This window comes from Barbatula barbatula, assembly GCF_947034865.1.
Source record: "Barbatula barbatula genome assembly, chromosome: 19".
NCBI lineage: Eukaryota > Metazoa > Chordata > Actinopteri > Cypriniformes > Nemacheilidae > Barbatula > Barbatula barbatula.
The window spans coordinates 9160444-9179610 of record NC_136782.1 but is presented as its reverse complement, the minus strand read 5'-3'; the positions used below and the strand labels follow the sequence as shown (position 1 = coordinate 9179610).

The 19167-nt window shown below is 41.9% G+C and overlaps 1 protein-coding gene across 1 annotated transcript; it reads left to right on the top strand.

The window, feature by feature from the left end:
- Positions 1 to 147: 147 nt before the first annotated feature.
- On the top strand, positions 148 to 18974 carry fxyd6 (FXYD domain containing ion transport regulator 6). Its single transcript, XM_079482239.1, has 9 exons — positions 148 to 442; positions 12255 to 12308; positions 14119 to 14142; positions 14696 to 14725; positions 15110 to 15184; positions 15865 to 15901; positions 16005 to 16054; positions 17035 to 17073; positions 17157 to 18974. The coding sequence occupies exons 2-8, from the start codon at positions 12260 to 12262 to the stop codon at positions 17061 to 17063; spliced, it is 294 nt and encodes a 97-aa protein (XP_079338365.1). The 5' UTR covers positions 148 to 442; positions 12255 to 12259; the 3' UTR covers positions 17064 to 17073; positions 17157 to 18974.
- Positions 18975 to 19167: the final 193 nt, after the last annotated feature.

The window sequence follows — 19167 nt, the reverse complement described above, 5'->3', positions numbered from 1 at the left end:
ATCCTCTTTTAAAAGGTCACTATAAAAGCATTATAGGCTATGAAGATGTGAACATATATAACATATGACATATTGGCCAATCAAGCGGCGCGAGCAGGCAACACGTCCGGTGTCTTTCTCTGCGCGCCTGGCGGGGCGGGAACCGACAGAGAGCGAAGACACAGGGGCGCGTGCGGCAGGAGAAAGGGAGGATACTGAGACAAGCCAACAGTCAATATTTTTATAGCCGAAAAAGACAAGGTGAACCTCGTTGGCTGACATACAGCATCTTCTAAACGGAAATCCGCAACTTTTATTACGTTTTAAAACGCCAAACCAGTAATCCACAGAACAGAAAAAAGGTTGAGGACTTTACAGGCGTGCGGATTAATAGGCAGCAGCTTTTGCCCCTCGGTTGTTCATTATTTCACAACTTGCGTTATCCTTAAGGAGACGAAACAAGGTAGAGTATGAAGTCACTCTTTATGTCAAGTCTAAAACATCTAGGGTGTGTGCTGTTGTTTTACATCCTTTGCATGTTGCATAGTGAGATTTTTCTTTTCTTAGGTATTTTGGGCTGACGTGCGTCAATAGCTTCAATGACATCATCATTTATCATGTCACGGTGTAATGCAAACACGCTGATGTGTGTTCATTTCATGTTATTTAAACAAATAATGTATACTAGAATTGACTTCAAGCGAAAGTTGGGAGTCCCGAATTTATAACAAGACGGTCCGGCTATTTGACGGATTTAATTAGATGAATGTATGGAGTGGTGTGTTGAAAACAATGTTTAAGGAGGGTGTGTCCGAATTGCTTCGTGATGTCTTTTAAGTGCATGGCGCCCTGTGTTAGTGTAACGTGCTTGGCGTCAGCGTTATTCATATTCGCATAAAAACGAAATATGCGAATATGTAGAGCAACTTCTTCATCTGACCAGACGCAATCGGTTGGAGAAGCAGACTTTAATTACTGATATGTAGGAATATATTTAGTATGCACGCTCGAGGAGCTCCACATGTTGTGAGGGGTCTTGGGAAGACCACGCACAACAGGTAGCGCGTAATCCTTACACATTAGGACGCATGATGTCTTTAAATCGAGTCCATATTCATTTTCTTCTGTATATAATTATTATGTCAAATGATGAAATTCGACCATTATTTTCGGTTTCTGGGCTACGTCGGTATCTTATACAAAACTCAGCTTTTTGTACATATAATCGTAATCACCTGACGGAAACAGTTGCCATAGCAATATTTCTGCACCCTGGTAGAGGCGCGTCTGGGCGCACGCCAATGAAAGCGTTGTCGTCATGGAGAGAATTTACCCTCCTAAAGGCTTTAAATAGGCATAGATGACCCATTACTCACATTATTCAACGAAGGAATTACTTCTCAGGTCTGTTAATAAATAGCCAATCAAATATCCAATCAATCTACATTGTTTTGCAACGTATGTATTCTTGGGTTTCAGACACCTTACCTTTTTGGCACGGGAGCCATCTTGAGGACTGTATAACAGAGCATTTAAGGACTTCAGATCCGAGGCCGCAGTTTTGTTATTCACTCTGTTTAACAAATCCTGTCCATAGATTTATAAACCATACCCACAAGTGTCCAATCCGTGCCACATGCTCATTCTTTCACTATCCATTCCCACAGTTCCCACAGCAAAACCATTTTTATTTTTGCCTCTATATTTTCAAATATCGTACATTATAGTTATAGAAATTGATTACAGAACTTATAGAAACTAGATTAGATAAATGTTTATTATTCTGTTTATAATGATTAATGTCAATACAAAAAAATGAATTGTTAAAGAAACAAATACACATTTTTATTAATTCCCAGTTTATTCATTAAAGCCATTTGTTAATGGTATGGGCATTTCGCCTTATTTTCCTGACATTTTATAATAAATAAATAATAAAACACGCATGATTTCCACTTGAGAAACTCTGAAGCGCATCCCTGCATGTAGCAGATGCGTGATAACGTACTCGGTTACTTACGTAACCTTGGTTCCCTGAGATACGGGAACGAGTACTGCGTAGCAGGACGCTATGGGGAAAACTCCTTTTTCTCCGATGACTGAAGCAATTCAATAGCGCAGTGAAAACTGCACGGTGATTGGTTGGAATCGTAGCGAAGCTGCCGGACCAATGGCGATGGCACCCGCCAAAATGGGCGGGGCTTATGGCTATATAAGCAGACACATCGCCATAGGGTCTTCAGGTTACTTCGACTGAAGCGACGACAATGCAGCTCGTAGCACGGCAAGGAACGCAGTACTCGTTCCCGTATCTCAGGGAACCGAGGTTACGTAAGTAACCGAGTACGTTCCCTATCGATACTTCACTCGTACTGCGTAGCAGGACGCTATGGGGAACCAGTATAATCACGCCGTGCTACAGATGGAACGAAAAACACAGATAGTCTCGGAGCCTTGGCTCGGAGACGGGGTAAAGCAGGGAAACCCTGAAATGCGGAGAAGGCCAAGCTAGTAGGTGGCCTAGACCGGTTATCGTCCCAAAGTAATTAAGCGCTGGCGTGGCTATAGAGCCAGGGCTCAGCGACCTAATTCAAGCAGAAAGGACCCGGGCCTGAAGGGCCGGAACGTCCAGATTGTAAAATCTTGTAAAAGTGGACGGCGAAGCCCAGCAGGCCGCCGCACAGATATCTTTTATAGAGACACCGCTATACCATGCCCAGGAAGAGGCAACGCCTCTAGTGGAATGGGCTCTAACTCTCGTGGGACATTGAAGGCCCAAGGAAGAGTAAGCCAGCGATATAGCCTCAACTATCCACTTTGATAGTCTATGTTTCGAGACCGAGGACCCTCTGGTGCGGTCGCCGAAGCACACGAAGAGCTGTTCCGACCGTCTGAATAGGGCGGAGCGCTCAATGTATATTTTTAATGCTCTGACTGGGCAGAGCAGACTAAGCTCTGGGTCCCGCTCGGAGGAGGGGAGAGCAGAGAGCAAAATAACCTGTGCTCTGAACGGAGTAGAGAGCACCTTAGGTACATAGCCATGCCTTGATTTGAGGACGACCCTGGCGTCGTTAGGCCCAAATTCAAGACAGGATGGGCTCAGACATGGGGTGGAGCGTCCATTCGTCCGAAGGAACATTGCTCCGAAAAAAGCATATCTGCTCCCCGGTTCAGTTTGCCTGGAACATGAGTTGCCCTCAGTGAGCGCAGATTGGACTGGGCCCATTCCAAGAGGTGAGATACTAGGGAAAAAAGGCGTCTTGAGGAAAGGCCTCCCTGGTGATTTATGTAAGATGCCACCGTCATGCTGTCTGATCGGACTAAGACGTGACGATCTTTTAGCACCGGTAGGAAGTAGCGGAGAGCCAACCATACTGCCTGCATTTCCAGGTAGTTGATATGGAGGCTTCTTTCCTGGTTCGACCAGAGGCCGAAGGCCGGTTCGCCATCGCACAGAGCCCCCCAACCTGTGTTGGAGGCGTCTGTCGTGACCACTTTCCGGCTGGATGTGGAGCCCATGGGCATACCCTGCTCTAGCCAAAGGGGATCTTTCCACGAGGCTAGGGCGGTTACGCAGGCTTGGTTCACCAGAACACGCAGACGTCCAAGACGCCAAGCATGTGGAGGAACTCTGGGCTTCAGCCAGTACTGGAGGGGGCGCATCCGGAGGATGCCCAGACTCAGCACTTGGGATGCAGAGGCCATAAGGCCCAGCATTTTCTGAAAAACCCTGAGGGGGCGTGAAACCCCGGGTGTGAATGAGGCCGCAAGCCGTCGAATGACCAGAGCTCGTTCTGGCGATATTCTGGCGGTCATGCGTTTTGAGTCGAAGACTGTTCCCAGGAACAAAATACGTTGGCTGGGTGACAGTGCGCTCTTGGCAAGATTGATCCTGAGTCCCAGGCACTCCAGGTGGCTGAGGAGGAGGGATCTGTGGGACCTTAGCTCATCCTCCGACTGGGCTATGACAAGCCAGTCGTCGAGGTAATTCAGAATGCGGATTCCCTTCTGTCTGAGAGGGGAAAGAGCCGCATCCATGCACTTCGTGAAAGTGCGGGGAGCTAGAGAGAGTCCGAAGGGAAGGACCGTGTATTGATAAGCAATTCCCTCGTAGGCGAATCTCAAGAATCGCCTGTGACGGGGGGCTATCTGAATGTGGAAGTAAGTATCTTCCAGGTCCAGAGATAAGAACCAGTCCTCTGGGCGTATTTGCGAGAGGATCTGCTTCATCGTGAGCATTCTGAAGCGCCGTTTCATAAGGGCGCGATTCAGATGTCTGAGATCGAGGATGGGGCGGATGCCGCCGTCCTTCTTTGGTACGAGGAAGTACCGGCTGTAGAAGCCTGACTCGATTTGGTCTGGGGGAACCATTTCTATGGCACCTTTTCCCAGTAAATTCCTCAACTCCGTGCGCAGAACGTGAGAATTTGAGTCCTGTACTCGGGTGGGGACGACCCCGCGGAAGCGCGGTGGTCGACGAGCAAACTGGAGTGAATATCCTCGGGATATTATATCCAGAACCCAATCCGACACACCGGGGATGGCTCTCCAGGCCTTGGCCCGGGTGGCAAGGGTTGGGGTGCAATGAGGAGGTACGCCGCCTTTTGGGGGCTTTGCTCCCAAGGACAATGGAAGAGGAAGTTCCTTCTTTTTTTGACAATGTTTGTGTTTTATTAAACATTTTGCAGAATGTGGTGTGGGCGTTAGAAAAGGCCCCGCACTTACAACATTGCACATTATCAACACATTTTTGCCGGCACCCGGAACTGAACGGGGTGACCAGGCAGTCATGAGAGCAGTCTTTGAAGGAGGGCCGGCCGGAGCGGGCCCTGTAGCCTTCCTCTTCCTTGCATCGGTCTCAGGATGGGGCCTGAGGCGCAGGGTCCAGCGTGATCTTAGGCCGGGGACCCTGTCGCTGAGGATGCGGGAAGCGCCGTCCAGATCGGGAGCGTTGACGGCTGTCAGCTCCCGGAGCCTTCTGAGCAGCAGAGGTTCTTACCGGCTGTTGCGTCGAAGCTGGCTTCGGATGGGTCGCCGCCGGACGAGATCCGGGCCTCTTAGGCAGAAAGTGCTTCATGGCCTGCGAAGACTTCTGCACTGCCGTGAAGCGTTCTGCGAAACCCTCCACCGCCGGTCCGAAGAGGCCGGTCGTGGAAATAGGAGCATCCAGGAAGGGGACTTTATCCGCATCCTTGATCTCCGTAAGCGTCAGCCACAGATGACGCTCGAGCACCACTAAGCTGGCCATGGATCTCCCTATCGCCTGGGCCGTGGCCTTGGTGGCACGTAGAGCAAGATCCGTCGCGCTCCGTAGCTTTCTGAAGAGCACAGGGTCAGGGTCGGACTCATCCATACCTTGGAGGAGCTTGGCCTGGTAGACCTGGAGCACTGCCATGGAGTGAAGCGCCGAAGCCACCTGGCCTGAGGACGAGTATGCGCGTCCAGCGAGGGCCGAGGTGGTTCTGCATGGCTTGGAAGGATGAGACGCTTTAGCCCTCCATCCGATGGCGGCGGGCGGACACAGGTGTGCGGCCACAGACTCATCGAGGGGGGGCAGCTTCTCGTACCCTTTTTCTTCTGCGCCGTCCACGGAGGTGAGCGCAGAGGAGGAAGAAGGTCGAAGACGGGCCGAGTAGGGGGCGCGCCACGACTTCGTGAGTTCGCCGTGAACCTCCGGAAAAAACGGTGAATTTCTTTGACGAGGAGCCTGACGGCGCCCCGGCAAGAACCACTCGTCCAGGCGGCTGCGAGTGGGTTCCTCTGGGGGAGACCACTCTAAACCCAGCTCGTTGACCGCCTTCGTGAGGACCCGGAAGAGCTCGGAGTCCGCACTGGGGCCGTGTCCGCTGGGTTCTGGAGACGGCGAGGGGGCGGGGTCATCTACCGAGCCCGCCAACTCCTTCTCGTCTGAAGCCGCTAACGACATGGCGTCGTCCTCCTCGAGTTCGTTTCCGCCGAACGAGATCATGTCACAGGCCGCCAGTGGACGCTGATCTGTCCGGGTGAAACAAACCGGGGAAACATCTCTCTCCGGGGAAGGCGAGGCACAGCGAAGCAGTCAGTCTCGGGAAGCAAAGATCAGGTCGTCGCTGAAGGAGAAGAGATCTGAAGACCCTATGGCGATGTGTCTGCTTATATAGCCATAAGCCCCGCCCATTTTGGCGGGTGCCATTGCCATTGGTCCGGCAGCTCCGCTACGATTGGTTTAAAGTTTTACTTTTTTCCAACCAATCACCGTGCAGTTTTCACTGCGCTATTGAATTGCTTCAGTCATTGGAGAAAAAGGAGTTTTCCCCATAGCGTCCTGCTATGCAGTACGAGTGAAGTATCGATAGGGAACTGTTTTCTGTCCACTGGCTTTTAGAAGTTCTGCTATTTATTGTAACATTGATTAGGCTTTATTTGCAATCATGTTATTCTCCACACAGCAAAGACCTGTGAAATTAAATATAATAAAAAGAAACCCTACTACAGTAGGATATGTATTATCTCAAGATAACTGTAACCCTGTTCACTTAAAAAGCGGGAACGAGAACATTCTTTGTTCGACCTGTTGTGAAGCAACTGTGCCAAAACTTAAATAACCTCGGTGCGTGACGTACTTAATAACATACACCTGAGGACTATTATCACGCATGAAACAAACATATCCTCAGGTTCTAACTTTGTCTGAAAGGACTTCCGAGCACGCCCACAGTGCGGAATTGAGGCGCAGAATGAATGGCTGTATTAATGAATGAATGAATGAAGGAGATACACAGAAAACCCAGAGTTTCCCTCATTTCAGGGTTAGTATACTCAGAGTTTTCACTAAACCTCCTTTCTGAAACGGGCCCCTGATGTGCTCCACAAGAAATTCGGATAAGATAATCAGTACAACCACTACGACGATCTGGAGTTTGTGTTATGGGTAAAATCGTTCCAATTTCAGTGTTCATCCTTATACAGTAGGTAAGAGTATCTACAGTATATTATAGGCTGGACAGGGATTTGTATGTGTTATCCAATCATACTGAACTCCACTCAACATTTTTTTTAAAGCATCACTCACTACTCAACAGATTCTGTCCCTGGTGCTGTTTAGAGGGGCCAGGACATGTGCAAAGAGAGAGATAATGAAATGGAGAGAGAGACACCGTTCCAATTATGGCAGTGTAAACACTTAAGTGTTTCTCTTACACCTTGTCATGAGAGCTCTCAGCCATTGCCAGGAGATGCTGATGATAATATTTGTATTAATTCATAGAGCGATTCATATCAATGAGGTCATATTTTCTCAGTTTCTCACATATGGTCTACCATCAACTGACTCATAGTCAGTGGACGAAATCCTTTAAACAAAACATCAGCACACATGGATCTTCTTTGTATACCTTTCTTTGTTATTTATCAGTATAAAAACCTGCAATTTTTACGACAGTTAGTGGGGAGAAATTATGTTTTGCCTTGTTTTAAGCCATTTGGATTGATTGGTACTCATTGTTTTGTCCTCTCTGAAATGTAGGAAATGTTTCTGACAAGACAGTCACAATCGACTTTAAGGGCAAATTATTTGGCTGTGGAATGAATTGGATGTGTTGCTCTCTTCTGAAAACTCTGATGGGGTCCCAGAAGCTCTTTGGGTTATCAAGCCATTAAAGTGTCATCTTCAAGAATCCTTGAGTTCATAAAATCATTTCTGCTTATTAGTCACTAATAGGTATAGACAACCTTTTGCATCTGTAGCTGGCACCAACAGATGCCAGCTAACTCTAGCATGAACTATAAAATCATCCCTGCCACATGAATAAGATCACCAAGGGATAGTTCACACAAAAATGTTAATTGTAACATCATTTATTCACCCTCATGTCATTTTAAACCTGTATGACGACTGCAGCAGAACACAAAGATATTTTGAAGAACGTAAGTAACCAAACAACATTGACTATATTATATTATAGTCATGGACCCCATTGACTATAATAGATGCAAAACCACTGAGACATTTCTCAAAATATCTTATTTTGTTTTGTGTTTTGAATAACATGAGGGCAAGAAAATATGAATGAAACAGAATGTTTATTTCTGGGTGAATTATCCCTTTAAGGCATGATTTTATGAAGTGGGACATATCCCTGGAACTTTGGTCTTGGAAGGACATTACTTTTAAACAAACGTTTTCTGCCCCTAAACCGAGATGTGAAGATCAATTGAAAAGATCAATGATTTAACAGACGTTACGTTGAGATTAATAATTGTCTTTGAAAAAACGTAGAAATGTGGTTGAAATACCTATCCATCTGTGTCACGATCCAGTCTGTTTTTAAGTTATTTTATCACTTTCTAGCTGTGTCTCGTTTCATAAGGCCGCGTCATTGTGTCCTCCAATGTTATCATCCTCTAAAGGATGCGGTATACGGAGGATTCTCAGCTTAGAATGAAACGAGATGTCCTTCGTAGGACATTCTGTCAGAAAACGTTGCTATGACAACACGTTGCACTCGCACACCTGTCATATTAATTAACATGATTTTAAGAGGTAAAAAGTTGGTTACTTTCTACCCTAAACAATGCCAATAGAGTTAAACAAATGTACTTTTGTTTGCTTAAATGTTTTAAAAAGTTTAAAAATCACTTAACACTTGTTACATTTATTTACTTAATCTGCCTGCTAAATTTTTAAAAACGTGACACAAATTTGTAAACTGTTAAAATTTAAACACCACATATGATTGAAGGTGCAGCTTCTGCTGTTTATGCAAATAACAGAATTTTGCCGATGCAAAGAGTTGTGGGTTATCTCTAGCATGGAAGGATACACCTCATGTGTCCTCCGCATTCTTGTGAAAGTAGGTTGCATTAGAAGCTTCAAATGAGACCTCCGGAGTACGCAGCCTTCCGAAACGAGACACAGCTTCTGTTTCCTGTGTAGTCCTTTGTAGTTCTTTTATTCATTGGTTCCCTATTGATTTGCTCCCAGGTGTGTCTTATTACCCTGTTCGTTTTGTCTGTCGTTGTGTCTGTGTTTTGGTTCATGTATGTTTCGGATTACATTTACAACGTGGTTCTTTGTAGTTTTGTTTATCAAAATCTACTACACTTGGATCCGCTTCCTCGTGTTACAAATGGTCTTGATTCATCTGCCTTTGCATTTTGCCTTTACTGCAGTTCCACTATAAATCACAAATGAATATTTATGGTAAATAAAGGTAAAAAATGAATCTTTGATGCATTTAATGGGTGTTTCGGGATTTGCACAGCAATTACAATAATTGCGTAAATAATGTTTGTACATTCAAAATTGTTATAGATTTATGAAATTCATGAATAAACCAACTAATTTATTGCTGAGTTTGGAAAGTCTGTCCCGTGCTTGCTAAACAGGTTTTATTTGACAAAAAAAGACGTAGGAAAAAACGTTCAGCAAATATTTAAGTATAGGCGAATGTTTGTGAATTGAAATTTTAATATTGAATAAGTTCAACATTCATAAACCAAGTTGATATGGTTAATGTATTCCCACCCCCACACACACTTTCTCAGACTGTTCATGCAGCCCTAAGCAAAATGTACTAATTTGTATCGGTCAGAGGATTAAACTAGTTTAATACAGTCTTCATTGCTCATTCCATATATTGCAGTACTGATTCTCCGTCGGTCATGGAGTTGTTCTGCCCATTAGCAGCACTGCAGTGGCTTAGATTGGGTGACATGCTGATAAGCCTGAAGCTCTTAAAACTGCCCAAGATAAAAGATATTCACCAAGCTATACTGTGTTAACATTCTCAAACAAGCTAGCAAGCAACCTGGCTGTCCTGATATGGGATGAGCTCTAAGGAAGAAAACACAGGAGGTTGTCAGAGCTATTACAGGAAGACATGGGAAAATATTTCCTAAAGTATTTAATTTCCTTGCGGCTCTGGTGCGTTTCCTCATCATTCCTCAGGCACATAGTTGTTAATAATGAAACATTGATATTTAAGATATGGGCTGTAAAAAAATAATTGTCATTTTAAACAGAACCACCAGACACTTGTGTAAAACGAGTAAAATATTTCTCAAATACCATGTCTGAAAGATGAAACTATCATGTAAGTGTCAGGCAGAAATGGATATTTTAATTTGAATAAAATGAAAAATACACAGGTCAACCATGATACTATTTAGGGATGTGGGTGCCCTACTTAACACTATGTTGGTATGTTGCACATTTGTCTTTGAACGGTTGATCGAAAATAACATTTAAATGTTTCTTTAGTGTAAAGATCTTCATAGATTGATTATTGGACAATTACTTACGAGCGAGACAATTTACAATTACAAAGAAGTAATTGTCACGACCAGGATGTGACAGAGAGGGAAGAACCAAAGCACAGGCAGCAGGATACGAAACAAGACTTTATTAACAGACAAAACAAAACACCCACAATGCGTTAAACACGGACATGACTAAAATACAAAACTACAAAAAAAAGATAAACACTTCCCACGAGGGGGATAAAACAAGGGTATAAGATAACAAGACTGTGATAAGGCAGGAGGCAAACTAAATAACAAACATGACACAACGTCGGACTAACTAGAAAACAAATTTCACAAGGCAGGGTAAACAGGCAGGCAGGATCAGGACCACGATTAACAGGTAAAACTCACAAGGTAGTACGAACCACTACAGGACAGCAGACACAAGGGTATTAATTTGGTGAAACTAACAAAGGATAATTAACAAGGAACAGTTGGTGGGAATGAAACACTGACGGAAAGCTAAACGAGGAACGACAGGGCGGGAACAGAGATGAGACCGCAGAGAGTGTATGGAAGGCCAAAAGAGCCATAATAGCCTCTTTCCACATAAAACAAGAGGTTCTGTCATTAAGAATTAAGAAAAGAAAGACAAGATGGGACGGAACCAAATGTGCTTAACCAAATAGACAAAACCTTACAAAACGACATATTTCAGGTTAATATAACCCAACGGTTGGGTTTGTCTGTATTTTACCAACCCATGGGTTGAAACAACCCAACATGTTTTATAATGTGCAGATTATTATTCAAACAACTCACACTCATTTAAAAATGTATTATTTCCTTGAATCAAACCTGTGACCTTTGGTGATGCTAATGCAATGTTCTCCATTTCCACATGTTGGAGTAATGGATAGAGTTTCATTCATTTTGAAACTGAACTTCAAGACAGTATCATGATTCGGTAAATGAATTGGCTTGATCTAAAACTATTGCTTCTATGAGTTTCTTGAAACACTTGGAGAAGAAGAATAAATGTCCTGCCTTTGGTCAAGGGCAGTTAATCTCCTTTACTCTTGTGTCATTTTTCTGTCAATGGCTTTTCAGTGACTAATGTTCTAGCAAATGGCTAGATCATAAAAGCTGTTCAAGGGATTGTGGGGCTGCAGGATTAGTGACTGAATACAGAAGTATCTTGCATTACACTACACAAATGATGACTCTGCACAAACATAAACTGTCAGAAAGGCAAAGAGAACAGGGAAGATATGTGACCTTTGGTTTTAAGACATTGCATGACTGTATGAATGAAAGATTTAATATAGCAGGTAATATGAGAGAGAGGGTTGCAAAAATTCAGACATGCACTAGCCGGAGCTGTAAAATCTGAAGAGAACAACAAATTTTAATTGATAAAGATGATGTCATTGGTTTTGTTTTGTGCTTTAATTTTGTACTTTGACCCTAAAAGGGATAATTCACTACAACATTAAAATTCTGTCATCATTTACGCACCTGCGTAAACCTGCATGACTTTCTTTCTTCCGCAGTACACAAAAAAATATATTTTGAAGAATGTTGCTAACCAAACACTGGCGGCACGGCACCCATTCGCTTGAACTAGTTTTGTGTCTGTTCAGTAGAAGTGACGGTGCTGTTGTCATACAGGTTTGAAATGACAAGAGGGTGAATAAATGAAGATAGAATGCAAAATTTTGCGTGAACTATCACTTTCTCTAGCAGTTTGGAATGTGGTATGAAAACGTTGTAGCGTCAAAATAAAGTTTGTTTATCCAGGGGACTTGCTTTCAAAAACACAAGATCCATATCTGTGATTTTTGTGGCAGCAGAGAGGCTACATTTAGCTTCATGTCAAACAGTTTGACAGCGTTTGGGCAGGTACAAAATCAATCTGTCAGTCAATGGTAGAATTTCTGCGTGATTCTGAATATTGTGTTGCGTGATCTTTCTATTGTTTGTGAACGCATGTAACCCACTAACACCAATTCTCACTCTATTTACTATCTCTTGCTTTCTCCCCATTGCAGTTGCCATGGAAACTGTTCTGGTCTTCCTTTTTTCCCTCCTAGTCTATGTGGCGGGTAAGTGCCCCTTTACATCTGTCTCCAGGCTGTGATGACATGAAACATTACTTCTAGTCTAGAGGTTTTTTACCTGGGAATTTGATCATTGACCTCTTCTAATCCGAGAGCATGGTTCTCTCTTTCTTTGTGTTTGTTCTCTACGGGTTATATATATTTTTTCAGACAAATCTAAAGGTCTTTGTTTGCATTTGTTGTGCATGCATGCTTCTCCATGTCTGTGCATTGCTGTGCAATCAGTCTGCGAAATGAGAGCATCCATTTGATTTCCCATCCATCTCAGTCCTCCGACAGCCTCCGCCCACACACAATTAGGCCACATGAACACCAGCCAGAACATGTGCACTAGCTTCATTGAGTTCTCTACAATGCTAACAAATGCATCTCACACCTCTGTCAACAAAGCTGTCAGCCCACTGTTGAGTGCATCACTAACTGTCAGACTCGGATCGCTTGCATCCTGTTATTTTAAAATATATATATTTTTTCTTTTCTTTTCTTTATTGGTCCTTCGCTCCCTATTTATTCATTTGTTCCATTATGTTACTCTGACCTTGCCATGTTACTTTCGATTTATCTCTCTTATGTGAAGATGAACACAGCTTAGCATGAATGCTGTATTGAGAATATACTGTATCATAAAATGTAGAGAATATAAATTTCCATGATCTGTTATGCTTTAATTGAACAGCAGATAAAGTCAATGTCAATAATGTTCTCTTAAAGGTATAGTTCACCCATTTAGTCACCCTCTTGTAATTTCAAACGTCTTTCTTTCCTCTGTAGAACTAAACTATGGCAGTAGCAATTGACTTGCATTGGTTTTGTGTCCATACAATAGAAGTGAATGGGTATCGCAGTTGTTCGATTACTAATATTATTCAAAATAATTTTTTTTGTGTTCTGCAGAAGAGAGAATGTCATACAGGGTTGAAATGACAAGAGGATGAGTACATGATGACAGAAATGTATTTTTCGGATGAACTATAAAAAGTATAAATATGTAAACTTAAAAAGATACTTAAAAAGAAAACATTCTACAATAGAATGAATAGTACAATGCAATTTAAGTCGCTTTGGATAAAAGCGTCTGCCAAATGCATAATTATAAATGTATGTGGTGAGCGAGATTTGTGTGAATCTGGTATGCAAACGCTGCTTGTTTATGTTTTGCGTCCCAGCTGATACTAGTTCTTCCGGTTTCCGTTTTGACCGGGTTCCTTACCAACTACTGCCACCTGCTGATACGGAAAGTGATTCCTCTCACGCATGCCCAGGAACGAACGTGCTACTTGGTCATCTGGTTTAGACTATTGGCATGTTGTGTAAGGGCAAATTAGGACCTAGACTCAGTCAACGTCAGCCGACCTCACAGTCTGCTTTTTGTATGCCATAGTTTGTCATGTCGGCTTGGTGTGTATCTAACTTAAGAGTTAGAGTCTTGTGTTTTAAACATTCTTTCTTTTTAATGTTCATGGCCACGGTAATGTATATTTTCTAGTGTTACAGGGTACATAGTGTAAATAAATCAGTATACGTTTTCCCTCCTACAGCTATTGATTTAGTCTTATGGATGTCTTTAGATTTGTTTGTTCAAATGACATGTCAATTTTGACATTTTGACAATATTGAGCGTGTCAATACAACGCTGTTATTGTGTCTGAATAATTTTTCCCATATTGTATGTTACTAAAATCAAACTGAACAACATAATATTGCATTAATGTGAGTACTCTTATTCCACTTACTTTACCCAATGGTTCCGCACCGTTTCTGTCTTTTTAATTTTGTCTTTATTTATCCATTTTAGCCATGTCTGACAGTGATGCCGGAGGTAAGAATACCAGCAGACACACATAAATTTGTTCACTTTTTGCACCTCTTAAATTCCTTTTTGTTCTTGTGCTGAAAAACACTACAACCCATCACGCTACAACGTTCTATCACACTACAACCCATCACGCTCTCTAAGATCTCAAAACGCGGGACTTTTGAAAGGGGGTCGAGCTTTCTCATACGTAGCACCTAAACTCTGGAATAGCCTTCCTGATATTATTCGAGGATTAGACACACTCGCCCAATTTAAATCTAGATTAAAAACGCATCTTTTCAGCCAAGCATTCAATTAATGCAAATATGCTAAATAAATCAGATTTACATAGATATTATTTACTAGAATAATTGGATTTTTATAAAACACCATGTAGCGTGTTTTACCCTTTCTTGGGTTTTTCATTTTTCCCCTGTAAAGCTGCTTTGGAACAATGCAAATTGTGAAAAGCGCTATATAAATAAAATTGAATTGAATTGAATTGAAAAAGATCAAACAAGTATTCAGTATATATCTATTTTTGTTAATTGTCTTATTTCACTTTTGTCTCCATTAGATGGAAAAGAAAAGGACCCATTTGTATACGGTAAATATCACTGCTTTCACGTGTCAATATTTTCGCACACACAACAACCAGGATTATGTTCGTTTAAATGAGACACGCATCTCAAATGGCAAGCAGTGAAATATTATTTCTAACCAGTAACTCCCCGGATACCCCTGAGGATTAGATACCTGCCGGGTGGTTGGACACTTGTACCTTTACCTAATTGATCCCTGAGAGGATATTCAGGATATTCAGGAGCTGGTGCATGTACTTAGGAAAGAGCTGCATTATTTTATTTAAATTTCCTTGAAAAAGAAAAAATGGACAATAAATGCTTTTTAAACACACTGTAGAACATTTGTATGAGCTTGGACCTTTTGCATTTATCTCCAGCCATTCATAACCCTCTTTTTTTCTTACCAGACTATGAGAGTTTAAGGATTGGGGGTCTTGCATTTGCTGTTGTCCTCTTTGCCCTGGGAGTACTTCTCATTCTCAGTAAGAAGCATATTTCTACCTATTAATCTAATTGATTCACTTGCATGCTTTGAACCTGAATGATCTGTATGGATGAATATGCCATGTTTTGCATGAACAATTCCATGCAGATCTGAAGCAGACCACCACACGTATTCAGTCATATCTTCTCATTGATCGGCTTATTGTCTTTATTTACAAGCTGAATGACACAAACATTTCTATTAAGCGAAGGAGAATTGTAGCACAATGGCTCAAACTAGACTCCCTCGCATGAGTTCTGCGTTATTCAGTAGTGCTTGTATTCTAAACTGGCCGAATACAAGCTTCACAAAGATGAAGTTTCAATTGTGAAGATGATTCACACATGAGGGCGCCACACTCTGTAGTGTTTCAAACGGGTTACAAAGATAACCGATGCAATCGTGTATTAATGTAGTGTAGTATGATCAAATTGAAACCATTTCATTATGCAAGAAGAAAAAAAGTGCTATGAGTGATGTCGGAGATGCAGGAAATATACAGTTTAGCTGTCAGATTTAGGGGTGGGGCTTCGATATTTTTCTTTTCACACTGTATTCAAATTCATTAGGCATCATGTAAAATAGTTACGAATTCGTGTGATATGAGGCTGGGTCGTATGGGTTAGAGAATATATTGGTTTTATATGGGTTACACTGTTTTTATCTTGCACTCCGCAGGCCGCAGATGCCGCTGCAGTATCAACCAAAAGCCCAGGTCAGTAATATTCAACAGATTGAATCTGACTGCTGTAGTCCTGTTTAGTTGTGTGTGCTGCTTCGGACAAATATTGTGCAATCACAAGTCATTCTTTATACAGAGCCCCAGGAGATGAGGAGGCTCAAGCTGAGAACCTCATGGTCTCCAAAGGTAATGCATCTCCTGCATCTTATTTGAATTGTCCAGTCTCGTCGTCACTGTTGCATTTTTTCGATGTCATTGTGTATAAACAGATGTTGCATCGACTGGTCTGGCCAAATGTCCTGTTCTAAAAATCCCCATTCACAAATTTAAGGAGATTTCTTTGGGTATATGGAATGCGAAAATCTCAATTTCTTTAAACTGCTCAGAATGCAGACATAACCTTATAGTTCTGAGGACTTATCAAAAGCAACGATTTATCTTTTGCCAAAACACTGCTTCTCATATGACGAGAACATTTTTTTCAAGTCTCACTATTGAAAATAATCAGAGATAGATCTTCTTTCTGTTCAACTCAAACCACTAAACTAGGTTGAAACATGTTAATGTTATTGTGCTTAAAAGCAGTTTTATGAATAGGGAGAAGGCGTGTGAATGGCCTCTAATCTCTCTCGAGCATTGAGCGCTGTCGATGCCCCAGACTGAAAGTGGTTGTAAAGTGTTGTAGCAAATTGCTGTCTGTTGCAACTAAAATGACGGCACCAAATGGAATGCCTTGTTGGCTCAACCAATGCTGATCTGTTTGTCTGACAAATGACAGATGGACCTTGAACCTTGTTTGTAAACAAACATTATTATTCCAGTTCTCTTTGCTCCTGCTAATGGGATAGAAATCACATACTTCATTTTTAAATCTTAAATGTGAAAATATATCATATTTTGTATACAGTAATTACAGTATATGTATAGACAACAGATACAATTATTTTCATAATGATAAATCCAGGCACACATTTGTATATAGAACGATACAACAAATAAACATTTACAGGAACATAAAGATGATCAAACTGAATGTGAAAATTATTATCTTCTAATATCTGATGAAAGACAGAAAACAAATTCCACATCTTTTTGATCCACATACGCATTTAGTTTACGAATAGAATCTGATTGCATTCCCTCTTTTGTTCTCTTCTCGTATAAAGCTAAGGAGACCCCTAAAGCAGAGAACTGATACCGTCCAGGTAATGAATATGAGCGATAGAATCAGAAATGAAGAGTTGAGGGGTTTGCTATATTACGTAATGTGTCATTTGTTTCTTCTCAGTGTCATTGAACACATAGCTGTGGCTGAACACCTTCACTGATGTTGACGATGATGATGAAGCTGATCCAGACCATGGCTATGAGAGGACCGTGAGGAGATGAAGATGTAGGGGGGAGGAGACTGTGATTTGGGTTATTAATGGGCCAGTGTCTTGTACGTAGACCTCTTGTCCTGTCACGTGACCAGTAACCGTATCTGTATCCGTCTTTCTGTCCGTGGCCTTTTGCGACAGTTTGTCTCGAGTAAGTTGTTTTAGTAAAACTAGCCACTTCCCGCAGATCATTCTTAACCGTTTCGGCTCCCCCCAGCTGAACTTGTGTGTGTGTGCTTTAAAGGGATAGTTCATCCCAAAATAACGATTCTGAATCGAAATGTTTATTTTTGGAAGATCTATCCCTTTGCCAATTTAGTTTCAACGTATTTAACAGCAGCTGTTACAGATGGTGTGACCATTTGTATCCCACCTGCTGTTTTCTCTCTTGTAGATTGTGTAGATTATATGCAGACATATTTAGATTTACATACGTATTTAATATAAGTATGAATTCATAGGTGATGCAGAAAATATATTTGAATATATTGTGTATACATGTGTGTGTGTACGTGAGCCCGCATTTGTGTGAATCAGTGGGTTTGGGCTTTCTCCTCCTGACAATCTAACAAAGGCTGTACCCAGACCAAGCACAAAAACAGAAACGTACCACCAATCCATTGTCCTCTTTTCAGCTGCAACACTGCCGGCCCCTACGCCCTCATTCGGACTAACAGTATAGTCTAAATGTCTGCTGTGTGAGAACAGACTCGGACAGCATGACCGAAAGAGCAATTCACCTCACCATAGTGCCACTAACCTGTGTCCTCTACCTTTTATGATCATGTTTATTGTAGATTGTGCATTTATTGTCTTGAAGAGATAGTTCGCCCAAAAATGAAATAGTTTGCTCAGCTTAATGTCATTCCAGAATTAAAAAGAAATGGGTTTCTTTTGAGTAAACACAATCTAGATATTTATCAGAATGTCAATGCATGAAGGATGTGAAAGCTGTTTTGAAGGGATAGTTTACTTAATAATGAAAATTCTGTCATCATTTATTCAATCACTTGTCATTTCGAACCTGTATGACCTTCCTTCTTCCGCAGAACACAGCAGAACAAGATATTTTGAAGAATGCTGTTGACCGCCCCCCTTTGACTTGCATTGGTTTTGGGTTCATACAATAGAAGTGAATAGATGCTGGCACTGTTTGCTTACCATCTTTCTTTTGCAGAGCACAAAAGAAGATATTTTGAAGAAAGGAAGTCATACAGGTTTGACAAGACGGTAAAATTATGATGACAGCAGTAAAATTTTTGGGTGAACTATCAGTTTAACAAGAGAGTGAATGGGGACCGGGCTTTAAGGCGCCAAAACATCCATCTTCTGAAGCCATATGACAGAAAGTCTTTGGGTTTGGATTAACATGAGAATGAGTAAATCTTTGGGTGAACTAGCGCTTTAAAATCACTGTTTCACCACTGTTCAATGTGACCAAAATGACGACCTAAGAAGAGAAAATATTTAATTTTGTGTGTTTGTATACATGTGTGAGTGTGTGCCACACATCACTTTGTGTGATAAACTCATGAGAGTTGTAGAAATGTAGGTCAGTTGCTAAAGAGAGAAATGTTCCACAGAATGTTAAACACATTTAATCTAATGCTACAGATGCTTTGCTATTACAGACGAATGTGAAACACGTTCGTCTCATCTCTGTGCAGCCGCTCTGTATGGCCGCTCTTCGTGCTTCTAAATAAATAAAGTCTCTGTCTGACACAGGCATCAACGTGTGAGTATTTTTTTTCTTCTTCATCGATGCGCGTGAACAGAGACACGAAGTGTCAGGCAGTCTCTTATTCTTTCTCACCCTTGTTATAAAGGTCATACATCACCTGCTCTCTTCAATACATCAAGTAACATTTTATTTCCAAGTATCTATAGGCTCCGGTTATACATCAGTTTGATCGATCTGAC